A 14,645-nucleotide genomic window follows, 5' to 3' on the forward strand; every position below is an offset into this window, starting at 1 on the left:
GTCATTTTCTATAAAGTTATATGCCAAAATCATCAGATATACTCTTGTTCTGGTCATGTAATAAAATTGCAGATAGTAACATCAAAGCCTAAATGCTTTACTGGCCTGGAGCTTATTCTTGACAAATCACTAACACGACCCACCTAGTCATCCCTCCATAATAACATTGGATTCCTGGCATTTCAGCCTATCTAAGAACATATTCCTATATTAAACTCTATTACTTTTGTCTCAGCTTTAAGGGCTTATCATGATTCTCTGTATTAAGAGACAGAAAAGTGTTCTTACCCTATTAAAGCCATGTTCATGAGAGTCATCAACTTCCCCATTACTAGTCACTGGAATTTCTGCTGCTGAATTTTTTGGAGATTCTTGAGCCATAGTAGACTCCTAAAAAAAGGAGGAAAGAAATAGTCATAAATAACACCAAATCATAAAAGGCAAACATTCAAAAGACTATATTCATGTTTATAGCACTTAAAAGCCATCATTATAGCCCTTTTTAAAAATAATTACAACCTACCTAATCCTTATGAAATAAACATGACACTAATATAATAAAAAACACATCTGGCCTTTAAAACTGCATTCAACTTAGATTTCTTGATCGTATTGTAGGTACCAGGGGGCAATATCCTTACCTTGTAAATAGTACAAATGACACAAAAATCAAAAAATGCAAATAATGTCTTAGTATTATTGAAAATAGTTTTGACTTTACAGGCTGCCTGAAAGATTCTTGGATCTACAGACCACACTTTGAAAAACACTGGTATAGACAAATTTAACCAACATTTAGTGAAACTTGTTATGTGCAAGGCACTCTACTAGATTCTAGAGAATATTAAAAAAAAAAAAGATAAGATAGGCACTGCTCTGGGGGAAAGTACCACTGCCTCAGTTTGGGAGACTGACTGGACTCTTCAGTAAATACCTAGAACAGTAAGTATCTGCCCCTCTTCCTTTTGGATCCTCTAAAACCAAGCCTTTTGGAATAGTCATAGATTGCATAAATCCTACGGTCTTCCTATGCCACATTTCTATTTCCTGGCAGCTCTAGAAATGTTCTGCTTCCCATAGATCCACATTTATATTACACTTCTACTCCTTATACAAACCTCTTTTTCTTTACCATGACAAATTTTATACATAGTAATGTTTCTAATGTCTGACACAACATTTCATAGACTACCTCTACATCTTTGTATTCCGAGGGCAACAGAAGACAAATCTAAGCAAATAAATGAATACATTCCCTTTCAGTAAAGTCAGGTCCTTGAGGACAGAGACAGTCATAGACATCTCTGTATCATTAGAGATTAGCCCAGGGTTCTCAATAAATGTTTACTGAATGGAAAGGATACGAGCTACATCAAAAGTCTGATTTGTAGTTATGAAGGTGTTAAAATGATCATTATGTTCCACCCTCACTCTCTCCCTTGTCCCACCCATTGAGCATGCAGTCACACATGCGTTACTTCTCATGGATATCACTGCAGTAAAACAAACCAAGGGGAAATGTTGAAATAGCAAAACAAAAAAAGTGAATTACCAAGTATCTCAAAATCAGTGTACTTTAATTATATGGAGACAGTTTTAATAAAAGACTAAAATATCAAACTGAACTTGGTTAAGCCAATGAAAAGAGAACTTTTATAATAAGGCAAAATCCTGTTAATATCACTTAAAACATTTCCCAGAAAACTCAGTTATTTCCTTGCATTCCTAAATATCTTATTAAAAAAATACTGGTTTAAAAATGCCGTATTTCACAGTTCACCTTACCACAGGCTCGAAACTAGTGAGGGAATTAATAAACTGAACATCTCATGTAAGACTTGAAAATTAAAAAAAAAATTTCAGAGAGAAGATTTCAAAAGTTCAAGAGAGGAAAACAAAAACTTCTCTGCTTTAGATTGGATTCTGGGGGAAGGGTCTCTGAATGCAGTGAGTGAGGGTAGTAAGACTGGACAGAGCTGCAATGCTGTTGTTACATCATAGGCCTTGGCCAATCGTATATGGAGCACTGAAGCTGAGATGGCTCTTTAAAGTTGTTCCAAATTAAGGGAAGGGGGCCAGGCCTTTGTACCCCCGCATCCCTACCCCTGGTTATTAGATGCAGGCTATCCCCTGGATAGGGATATAATCGTGCACAAGGCAGTACTCTTTGGCAGAGGCAATTCCTGGGGAGACACAGCTATGAGCCCTCAGCAGGCATCACTCCTGGAAGGACAGCCCTGGTCCTAAAGGAGGTAACTGAGCCCCTCACCATAGCATCCACTATATCTTCCTTATTATTATTCTAAAGCAGTATCTACTTTAAAAGGATTTGAAATGTCTTATTTAAATTATATCTGGCTACTTTTATGCATATATTTACAGACTTTCACTGATCTCTACTAAGACAAACTGTCTCTTTCACAGTCCCCAGTTAAGGGGTGGCCCCTGATTGAACCAAAGAAGAACCCCTGACACAAAGCCTCGCAAGCTGCAGGTTTCAAGATAAGGCCGGGTTAGAAAACCACTGCCCAACAGAGGAAAGAGGAATTTCCTGAGCTAATCAGACCCTTTCCGAAGGTTTGAGTTGGGGATGCTGAGCGAATCAGTCAACTAGGGTACTGGGATGACAAATGAAAGCACAAGAAGAGCAAAGAGTAGAATTATTTTGATGAAAAGTCACAGCTTAAAAATTCACAAACTCTACTTGACAAGTGTTATCAAACTCGTCAAAGTTTGTTGACAAAGTGTTATCTGTATCTAGATCTTCCTCTGTTTCTAAATTATGACCTTATGAAAATCTTTTTTTTTATTATGGTAAAAAACGTGTAACGTAAAATTTACCATCTTAACCATTTCTAAACGTATAGCTCAGCAGTGTTATGTATAGTATTCTCATTGCTGTGCAATCTCCAGAACTTCTTCATCTTGCAAAACTGAAACTCTACACCCATTAAACAACTCTCCATTCCCCTCCCTCACTCCCCCAGAGCCCTTGGCAAGCATCATTCTACTTTCTATTTCTATGAATTTGACTGTTCTGAATACCTCATACCAATGGACTCATATAGTATTTGACTTTTTATGACTGGCTTATCTCACTTTACATAATATCCTCAAGATTCATCCATGTTGGACATATGTCAAAATTTCCTTTCTTTTTTTTTTTTTTTTTTTTGCGGTACGCGGGCCTCCCACTGCCGTGGCCTCTCCCGCCGCGGAGCACAGGCTCCGGACGCGCAGGCCCAGTGGCCATGGCTCGCGGGCCCAGCGGCTCCGCGGCATGTGGGATCCTCCCCGGACCGGGGTACGAACCCGGGTCCCCTGCATCGGCAGGCGGACTCCCAACCACTGCGCCACCAGGGAAGCCCCCAATTTGTCTATTTTTACTTTTGTTGCCAGTGCTTTTGATGTCATATTCAGGAAATCTTTGCCAAATCCACTATCATAAGCTTTTCTTCTAAGAGTTTTATAGTTATAGGTCTTACATTTAGGTCTTAGATACATTCTGGAGCTGGTTTTGTGTATGGTATAAGACAGGGTCCAACTTGCATGTTGATATCCAGTTTTCCCAGCGCCATTTGTTGGAGAGACTTTCTTTTTTCCATTGAAGGATCTCAGCATCTTGGCTTCTTTTGAGATCCCTATTTTGCTCACTGCCACTGCCTCCTTACAATATACCCAGCTTACCTGAGGCTACTGGAGTTAAGTTTCTGCTCCTTGTGGTTAAGAGTTGTACAGACACTAGGTCTCTAGTCCAATAGGAAGATTAAGATCTAGCTATCTAAACAATCATCACTCTTCCAAATTGTAAAATATGCTCTTACTTTCTTCCTCCTAAAAATAGCTGGTGATTCAACAGGTATTTACTATCTTCTATGCAATATGCATGGGATGAAATAGAAACAGAAATCAGATCTTAGGCTTCTAGGAACTAGAAGTATTGGTAAAAAATAATTACAGTACAGTGTGGTGAGCACTCAGAGGGAAGACTTAATCAGAGGTGATATTTAAGCTGAATCTTATAGGATGACAGATGGGGACACAGTAAAGGAGAGATTCTAAATAGAAGGAATAACAGGAGAATAGAGTCTAGTATATTCTAGAAACTGCAACTAAAGCAATTTGGGTAGAATGGTGATTATTCATGCATACATTCATCGGTTCTACTAATTTATTGAGCTCTCTCACGTGCCAGGCACAATCAGATACTCAGGGTAGACTGGTGAACAAAACAGACCAAACTCCCTACCCTCAAAGAGCTCATATCCTAGTTGGGGAAAACAAATAAATAAATACACATGTTATACAGTCATAAATGCTAATGGGCATGTGTTCATGAATGTGCTGCTTTAAATAAGGCAGTCAGGGAAAACCTCAGAGGAGGTATCATATTTTTGTGAGAACTGAATAAAGTGAGGGAGTGAGCCATAAAGATATCCGGGAGTCCAGAATCCCAGGCAGAAGAAATAGTAAATACAAAGACGAGGAGGTGGGAACATGCTCAGCTTTTCAAGGAACAAGAAGAAGGCCATGCAGCTTGAGGGCCAGAGGAGAACAGAAGGAAATGTCAGAGAGGCAGCGAAGGGCAAGAACATGTGCAGCTTTAAAGACCATAATAAAACTTCGGATTTTATTCTTAGTGAAATGAGAAGCCACTTGAAGGTTTGAACGTAGAGTGAAATGACCTGACTTATGTTTAAAAAGAATCACTTTTTTCCTGCTGTGTTGCATTAAACTATAAGTGAGCAAAGGCAGAAGCAAGAAGAACAATTTAATGGAATAATCTAAGCAAGAGATAATGGTAGCTTGGAGAAAGGTGACAGTGGCTGAGGAGGTAAGAAGTGGTTAGATTCTAGGCATATTCTGAAGGTAGAACCAATTGGAATTCCTTACAGACAGACGTGAAAGATGGGAAAAAGAGAGGTGAAGGACAACTACAGAGGTTTTTGGCCCGAACAGCTAGAAAGGTGGAATTGCTGTTAATAGATCTGGGCAAGACTTGGGGTGGAGCACAACATAGAGAAAATAGCTAAAGTTTAGTGTAGGACATATTAAGGTTTATGTGGATAAGGTTACTAGGCTCTTGGATATATGAGCCTGAGTCCAGAAGAAAGCTTGAAGCTGGGGATAAGAAATTTAGAAGTCATCAGTGTGTAGATGACATTTAAATTCCTTGGATTGGATAAGGTCACCTAGAACAGGGGTCAACAAACATTTTCTATAAAGGGCCAAATAGCAAACATTTTAGGCTCTGTGAGCTGTAAGGTCTCTGTTATAACTACTCAACTCTGCTGTTATAGCCCAAAAGCAGACACAGGCAATACATAAATGACTAGGCATGGATTTGGCTTGACCTCTGATCTAGAAAGTTGATGTAGATAGAAAAGAGAGGTTTTTAGACTGAGCTCTAGGACACCCCAATATTTGGACATGGGAGGAACTAGCAAAGGAAACTTATAAGGGATGGCAAGCAGGGTAGGAGGAAAACCACAATAGGAGGCTTCCGAGGACAGGTTTCTGCTTCTGGAACTAATGGACTAAGCCCCTATACTAAACCTCCCCAACCCTGCACAGAAAACAACTGTAAAAGCTGAACACAATTTAAAAAGCAATTAATTGAAACCACTGGAGAGTAAAGAGACTCTGGTGGAGAGCACAGGCTTGCTTGGAGGAGGGGAGATAGGGAGCTATGCAAGCAAGTTTCCATCTCCTTGGCTTTTAGCCTAAAACTAAATCCTATCTATGCTGTGCACCCGGTAGCTGCCAGAGCATCCAGGGGAAAACTAGTCCTTCTGAGTCGGGGAAAAGTTAAGCTCACAAAAGTAAAAGGTATAGGGGAATCCTGAAAAGGAAAGATCCAGAAAGGGGATTCCCAAACTCTGTCTACTCACATCTCTAACCCCTCAAGGTACCTGCACAGAACAGACTCGACTGAGCTCACCTAAAGCCAAAAGACCTGAATTGAGACCAGAGCTGCCACCCAAGAAACAGTTTGTAATGCAAGTCCAGCCAAGAAAAGTATCGGCCAAAACAAAGGAAGCAATACTCACTGGAGAAAAATAACAGAATCCAGGATCTTCACATCTCAATGTTCAAAACGTTCAGGATACAATCCAAAATTATCGGGTATATAATGAACCAAGAAAATGAAACAGAATTCCCAAGGGAAAAGAAAATCAATTTAGTCTGGCTCTGAGATGAACAAGAGATTGGAACTAACAGATAAGGATTTAAAAGACACTATTATAATACCTTCAATTAAGTAAAACAAAATATTTTCAGTGAATCAAAAATATCAGTGAAAAATAACAGGAAATCTCAGCATAGTAAAAATGAAGCAAATGGATTCTAGAATTGAAAACTACAATTTTTCAAAGAAAATATTCACTAGATGGACCTAGCCAAATGAAGATGACAGGAAAGAGTAAAATAAAACTAAATTAAATCAATATAAACTATCCAAGGTAAAGAACAGAGAGAAAAAAAGACTAAAGAAAAAGAGCTTCACAGACCTGTAAGAAAATATTAAATATTCCAATTTATGTGTAAGTAAAATACCAGAAGAAAAGGAGAGAGAAAAGGGTAACCTCAAAAGCAGCAAGAGAGAAAAAAAATATTACTATCAGAGAACAACAATCCAACTAATGTCTGATTTCTCATCAGAAACTGTAAAGGCCAGAAGAGAGTGGGACACCGTGGTAAAAAGAAGAAAACTGTCCACCTAGAATTCTATATCCAGTGAAAATATCCTTTAAGAATTAGAGAGGATATTAAGGATATTTTCAGATAAAACTAAGAAAATTCATCACCAGCAGACCTGAACTACAAGAAATGCTAAAGGAAGTTCTCAGGCTGAAGGGAAATAAAACCAGACAGAAAAAATAGATGTTCAGAAAAGAATGAGAAGGAAATGAAATGGTAATTCCCTGTGTAAATGCAAAAAACATTTTTTTTTCTTTTTGCCTTTTCATCTCAATCCTTTATAAGCCATAAAACTGCTTAAAGCAAATGTTACAACATCATTTCTGTGGTTTACAATGTATCTAGATGTAATATATATAAAACAACTGTATTAAAGAACAAGGGGGGAGGTAAGGGAAATATGGACCTAAAAGGATACAAAATTTCTATGTTTTAGGAGAAAAGCAGTACATTATTAATTATAAGTAAAATATGAAAAGTTTAATATATATTCTATAATCATGGCAACCACTAGAGGTATAATGCAAAGAAGTGTAACTAAAAAATTACCAGGAAAATAAAAGTGAAATTCTTTAAAATATTCAGATAATAAATAAAAAGGCAGGAAAAGAGGAGAGAAAAAATACAGAGGAAAGAAGTAAAAAACAAAGAAACTAAGAGGGTAGATACAAAATCAACCACATCAATAATGGCATTAAATATTATTGGACTAAACATTTTAGTTAAAAGGCAGAGATTGTCAGAGTGGAATTTTTTTATTATTATTATTTTTGGCCATGCCACACATCTTGCGGTATCTTAGTTCCCCAACCAGGGATTGAACCTGGGCCCTCGGCAATGAAAGTGCAAAGTCCTAACCGCTGGACCATCAGGGAATTACCTGGATATTTTTTTTAAATGACACTACTATCTTCTATCTATGAGAGATGCACTTTAAAGCCAAAGGTATAAATAGATGGAAAATAAATGGATGGAGAAAGATACACCACGCAAAGAGTAGGCATAAGAAAGTTGGCATGGTTTTACTACTATCTGATAAAATAGGGTTTTTTTTAAGTATTACCAAAGATAGAGATGTTTCATAATGATAAAATGATCAATTCATCAGGAATATGTAACAATCATAAATGTGTATGTTGGTTCCAATAATAGAGCTTCAAAATAAATGAAACAAACATTGACTGAATTAAAAGGAGAAACAGACAACTGCACAATCATCTTTGGAGACTTTACCACCACTCTTACAGCAACTGAAAGAACAACTAGACAAAGAAAACTGGCATAGACATAGAAGATCTGAACACCATCAGCCACCCTGACTAATATTTATGGAATAGGAAACTTAATAATGGCAGAATACATATTATTTTCACACAAACATGATGTATTTAGCAAAACAGGTCATATTTGGTGCCATAAAACAAGACTCAATAAATTTTAAAAGAGTGAAATCATATAGAGAATGCTCTATGACCACAGTGGAATTTAATTACAATCAATCCATAGAGATATGCAGGAAACCCCCAAAATTTGGAAATTAAATAACACATCTAAAAAATTAATGTGAAAAGGAAGAAACCACAAGAGAAAGAAAATATTTTGAACTGAATGATAATGAAAACACAACATAGCAATATTTGTGCGATGCACCTAAAGCAAAGCTTAGAGAGAAATTTATAGCTTTAAATGCTTATATTTGAATAGAAGGAAGATCTTAAACCAACAATCTAAGATTGTACCTTAAGAAAACAGAAAAAGAGCAAATTAAACCAGAAGTAAGACGTAGGAAGGAAATAATAAAGACCAAAAATCAAGGAAATAGATGGTAGGCAGTAGAAAAACTGGCTCGCATACTTCAAACAGCTTAAGCTCATGAAAAATAAAAGTAGATGAACTGTTGCAGATAAAAGGAGACAAGATAAATGCCAGCTAAATACAATATACAATATGGACTGGATCACAAAATAGGAAAAAAATAGCTATAAAGGATATTACTGGAACAACTGTGGATTGAATAATAGTACTGTATCAATTTCCTAAATAATTTTCTAATTTTGATAAAAGTACTGAGATTATATAAGAAAAAGTCCTTGTTCTTAGGAATAAAGGGACACGATGTCTGCAAATCACTCTCAAATGGTTGAAAAGAGAAGAAACTATATATATATATATATATATATATATATATATATATATATATAAAGAGAAAACATTAAAGTAAATGGGACAAAACAATGACTGGTGAATCTGGGTAAAGAGTTTATGTTTTCTGTATAAAATTTTATCAAAATTTAAAGTTTGAAAAATAAAAATAACAAAAGAGGCTAGAAAAGTATGCAGGAGACTATCATGATGGACTTTATAAATGCCAGACCAAGAAGTGTGGACTTCTCCTAAAAGGGATAAGGGAGGAAGAAGCAGAAGAATCTGATCAATTTATTTTAGAGGACAGTCTGGTAGAAGGTTAGACTGAAGGGAAAGAAGGAAAGACTAGAAGTAGAAGAACTATTTAGGAAGTATTCTACAGTCCAAGTAAGAAATAATAAAGATCTAAATTAAGGTTGTGGGAATGGAAAAAGGTAAATTCAAGAGTTCTTTAGGAGGTAAAGTAAGAGACAGAGTGACTAGATTGTGGGGGATCAAGAAGGGGGAGGAATGTAGGATAACCCATGCCCCCTCCCTGCCCCCTACCCAATTTTTGGCTTGGGAAAGGAGGAAGACGAACATGTCACTCACCAAAGGGTAGAGCAAAGTCCTGAGAGGCACAGACTGTTTCATCCATAAATGCCAATGATTTTCAACCCTCTCTGAATCTTAGAACTACCTAGGGAACTTAAAGTTTTAAAAGTTCACCAGGTGATTCCAACGTGTAGCTAATTGAGAACCACTGCTATAAGCAGGCACTAGACTCTTTAAACAAACAAACAAACATAAAACTTTAGTATCGGGGAGGATCTACAAGTCATTCAGTTCAACTTGTCACGCAGATTAAAACCACAAATCAGATACTATGGTACACCCATTAGAATGGCCAAATTTAGAAAGACTGACAAAACCAAGCGTTAGCAAGTATGTGGATTCTCATACACTGCTGGTGCAAGTAAAAATTGGTAAAAGCACTGTGGAAAACTATTTGGCAGTATTTTATATTAAAGTTAAACATATGCCTATCCTATGACCCAGCAACTCCACTCCTAGGAAATATCCCCAAGAAACATAGTGCATGTGTCCATCATAAAACAAATACAAGAATATTCATAGCAGCTTTATCCAAAATAGCTAAAAACTGGAAACAACCCAAATGTCCATCAACGGTAGAATGGATAAAGAAGCTGTAGCATAATCATACAAAGGAGCACTACACGGCAATAAAACAGAACTGTGGCTATTAAAAACAAAAAATCTCACAGACAATGTTGAGCCAATGAAGCCAGGCCCAAAGAGTACATACCATACGATTCAATTCAAAAAGAAAACCAATAAGGAACGATGACTGTAGGCAGAACAGTGGTAATCTTGGTGTGAGGAAGTACTCAGTCATGACCTTGACTTCCTGTTTCGTTTCTGCATGGAAGGAGCTTGGGAGTCACCAATTCATTCTAACAACAAGTAAGAAGCTGAAGAGACTAAAAAGTCAACAACTCTTCTTGGATTTGTAAAAGGGGAGACACAGGGCACACCGCTACTCCCAAAATTGGAGAGACAGGCAAATGCAGGGAGCCATGGCTCACCACAGCAAAAAACACCTCAGAAACCAGTGCTGGGGTAGGAAAACCTGAACTGTAATCGATGAGCTGCTGGAGGCTCAGTGTGGACAACTGTGAGAACTAAAGACTCCAGGGGGACCCAGTCATAAGCAGGGTCCCACAATATTGAGTTTTGCTTCCACGAGCCAGACCAGGTTACCCCTGCAAATACCGCAGAAAAACCCCCTCATCCTTCCAGCAAGTGGTGGAGAATTGAAACCATTTTGAAATACACCAAGCACTCTGTTCTTAACAAAGCCTACCCTCAGGAGAAACCAGAACCTAACCTGCTTGGGTAAAACCAGCACCTAACAGAGATGAGGAAGGGAAATACCCAAACCCAGCACACTCTAACTATCCTGTCCCACCTAAGGGGAGGACAGAAAAACTGAGAAACGCTTGTGAAGTTCATAATCCAGAGGCACAGGCTCACTAGAAGACTGAGACCTAATCATAGGACTATACAGTGCTTCCCTCCTCCCACACCTTACCCAGATATTGCTAAAGGCCTATTTACAGCAGTTCCTTTTACCTGATACATCATGGCTGACTATAAAGGAAAAAATTACAAGGTTTCCAAAGGCAAAAAAACACAATTTGAGATCACAGAGCAAGCATCACAATCAGAAACGGCAGGGATGTTGGAATTATCAGACCAGGAATTTAAAAACAACTATGATTAATATGCTAAGGGCTGTAATGGATAAAGTAGACAGCATGCATGAACAGACGAGCAACATAAGCAGAGATGTAGAAATCCTAAGAAAGAACCAAAAAGAAATGCTAGAGATAAAAATCACTTAATAACAGAAATGAAGAATGCCTTTGACGGGCTTACTAGTAGACTGAACAATGACCTTGGGGTAGGCAAACATTTCTTAGGAAACAAAAAACATAAGCAATAAGAGAAACACTGATAACCTGGACTTCATCAAAATTAAAAACTTCTTTTCAAAAAGACACCATTAAAAAAATGAAAAGGCAAGCCACAGATAGGGAGAAGACAGATGTAAGATATGTATCTGACAAATGACTGGTATTCAAAATATATAAATAAGTCTTAAAATTCAATAAGACAACAAACAACCCAAATAAAATATGGCCCAAAATTTTAACAGACGCTTCACTAAAGAAAACAAATGAATAGCAAATAAGTGCATGAGAAGATGTTCAACATCACTAATCATCAAGGAAATGCAATTTAAAGCTACAAGAAGATACAACTATATACCCAATACAGTGGCTAAAGTTTAAAAAGACTGACAATACCAAGCGTTGGTAAAGAGTAACTGGAATTTGCATACACTGCTGGAGGAAATGTACAAAACTACTTCACTTTGGAGAACTGTTTAGCAATTTCTTATAAAAGTAAACATACACTTGATCATATCACTCAGTCATTCTGTACCTAAGCATTCACAAGAAAAATAAAAACAAATGTCCCAAAGAGACTTGTATATGTGTATTCATAGCAGCTTTACTCTTAAGAGCCCAAAACTAGAAAAAAAAAAAAAGCCCATTAACAGGTTAATGGATAAACAAATTATAGTACATACATATAATGGGATATTCCTCAAGTGAATTACTGATGCATGCAATAACTGTTGATTAATCTCATAATATTATGCTGAGCCAAAAACAGCCAGACACAAAAAGAATACATGCTATATGATTCCATTTATACAGAACTCTAGAACACACAAAATTAATTTATCACAACGAATCAGTTGTTGCCTGGGGAGAGGGGTGGATAGGGGAGGACTGATGGCACAGGGGCACAAGAAACTTTATCTGTATCTCGATTGTGATTATGGGTTTCCCAAGTTTATACATTTGTCAAAACTCATCAAGGAGGGGAAGATGCCGGAAGAGTAAGACGCGGAGATCACCTTCCTCCCCACTGATACACCAGAAATACATCTACACGTGGAATAACTCCTACAGAACACCTACTGAACGCTGGCAGAAGACCTCAGACCTCCCAAAAGGTAAGAAACTCCCCACGTACCTGGGTAGGGCAAAAGAAAAACGAATAAACAGAGACAAAAGGATAGGGACGGGACCTGCACCAGTGGGAGGGAGCTGTGGAGGAAAGGTTTCCACACACTAGGAGCCCCTTCGCAGGCGGAGACTGCGGGTGGTGGAGGGGGGAAGCTTCGGAGCCGTGGAGGAGAGCACTGCAACAGGGGTGCGGAGGGCAAAGCGGAGAGATTCCCGCATTGAGGATCAGTGCCGACCGGCACTCACCAGCCCAGAGAGGCTTGTCTGTTCACCCGCCGGGGAGGGGCGGAGCTGGGAGCTGAGGCTCAGGCTTTAGGGAGAGGTCGGAGTGCAGGGAGAGGACTGGGGTTGGCAGTGTGAACACAGCCTGAAGGGGGTTAGTGCACCACAGCTAGCCATGAGGGAGTACGGGGAAAAGTCTGGATCTGCCAAAGAGGCAAGAGACTTGTTCTTCCCTCTTTGTTTCCTGGGGCGCGAGGAGAGGGGATTAAGAGCGCTGCTTAAAGGAGCTCCAGAGATGGGCGCGAGCCGCGGCTAAAAGCACGGACCCCAAAGATGGGCATGAGACGCTAAGGCTGGTGCTGCCGCCAAGAAGCCTGTGTGCGAGCACAGGTCACTATCCACACCCCCCTTCCGGGGAGCCTGTGCAGCCTGCCACTGCCAGGGTCCCGGGATCCAGGGACAACTTCCCCGGGAGAACGCACGGCGCGCCTCAGGCTGGTGCAACGTCACGCCGGCCTCTGCCACCGCAGGCTCGCCCCGCACTCCGTGCCCCTCCCTCTCCCTGGCCTGCGTAAGCCAGAGCCCCCGAAGCAGCTGCTCCTTTAACCCCGTCCTGTCTGAGTGAAGAACAGACGCCCTCCAGAGACCTACACGCAGAGGCGGGGCCAAATCCAAAGCTGAGCCCCGGGAGCTGTGAGAACAAAGAAGAGAAAGGGAAATCTCTCCCAGCAGCCTCAGAAGCAGCGGATTAAAGCTCCACAATCAACTTGATGTACCCTGCGTCTGTGGAGTACATGAATAGACAACGAATCATTCCAAATTGAGGAGGTGGACTTTGAGAGCAAGATTTATGATTTTTTCTCCTTCTCCTCTTTTTGTGAGTGTGTATGTGTATGCTTCTGTGTGAGATTTTGTCTGTATAGCTTTGCTTCCACAATTTGTCCTAGGGTTCTATCCGTCCGTTTATTTTTAATAATTATTTTTCTTAATAATTATTTATTTTAATAACTTTATTTTATTTTACTTTATCTTCTTTCTTTCCTTCTTTCCTTGCTTCCCTCCTTTAGACAACGAATCATCCCAAATTGAGGAGGTGGACTTTGAGAGCAAGATTTACGATTTTTTTTCCCCTTTTCCTCTTTTTTGAGTGTGTATGTGTACGCTTCTGTGTGAGACTTTCTCTGTATAGCTTTGCTTCCACCATTTGTCCTAGAGTTCTTTCCGTCCATTTTTATTTTTTTAAAATTTTTTTCTTAATAATTATTTTTTATTTTAATAACTTTATTATATTTTATCTTACTTTATTTTACTTTATCTTCTTTTTTTCTTTTCTTCTTCCCTCCTTCCTTCTTTCCTTCCTCCTTCCTTTCCTTCTTTCTTTCCTTCCTTCCTCCTTCCTTCCTTTCTTTCCCCTTCCTTCCTTCCTTCCGTCCTTCCTCCTTCCTTCCTTCCTTTCTTCTCTCTCTTTCTTTCTTTCTTTTCTACTAATTCTTTCTTTCTACTTTATCTCCTTTTATTCTGAGCCATGTCAATGAAAGGCTCTTTGTGCTGCAACCAGGAGTCAGTGCTGTGCCTCTGAGGTGGGAGAGCCAACTTCAGGACACTGGTCCACAAGAGACCTCCCAGCTCCACATAATATCAAACGATGAAAATCTCCCAGAGATCTCCATCTCAACACCAACACCCAGCTTCACTCAACGACCAGCAGCTACAGTGCTGGACACCCTATGCCAAACAACTAGCAAGACAGGAACACAACCCCACCCATTAGCAGAGAGGCTGCCTAAAATCATAAAAAGTCCACAGACACCCCAAAACACACCACCAGACGTGGACCTGCCCACCAGAAAGACAAGATCCAGCCTCATCCAGCAGAACACAGGCACTAGTCCCCTCCACCAGGAAGCCTACACAACCCACTGAACCAACATTAGCCACTGGGGACAGACACCAAGAACAGCGGGAACTACGAAC

General features: G+C 39.3%; 1 protein-coding gene across 5 annotated transcripts in view; it reads right to left on the reverse strand.

Annotated features, from left to right (window-relative positions):
- The window catches only part of ARFIP1 (ARF interacting protein 1), a 135,289-nt gene that overhangs the window by 86,092 nt on the left and 34,552 nt on the right, over window positions 1-14,645 (reverse strand). For all 5 annotated transcript variants that reach the window (XM_079920983.1, XM_079920984.1, XM_079920985.1 and 2 more), the window contains exon 2: window positions 289-390. In XM_079920983.1, the coding sequence (XP_079777109.1) occupies window positions 289-381 (93 nt within the window). In that variant the 5' untranslated portion in view covers window positions 382-390. The remainder of the gene's footprint in view (window positions 1-288; window positions 391-14,645) is intronic.

Source organism: Stenella coeruleoalba, assembly GCF_951394435.1.
Source record: "Stenella coeruleoalba genome assembly, chromosome: 4".
In the NCBI taxonomy this organism is placed as follows: Eukaryota; Metazoa; Chordata; class Mammalia; order Artiodactyla; family Delphinidae; genus Stenella; species Stenella coeruleoalba.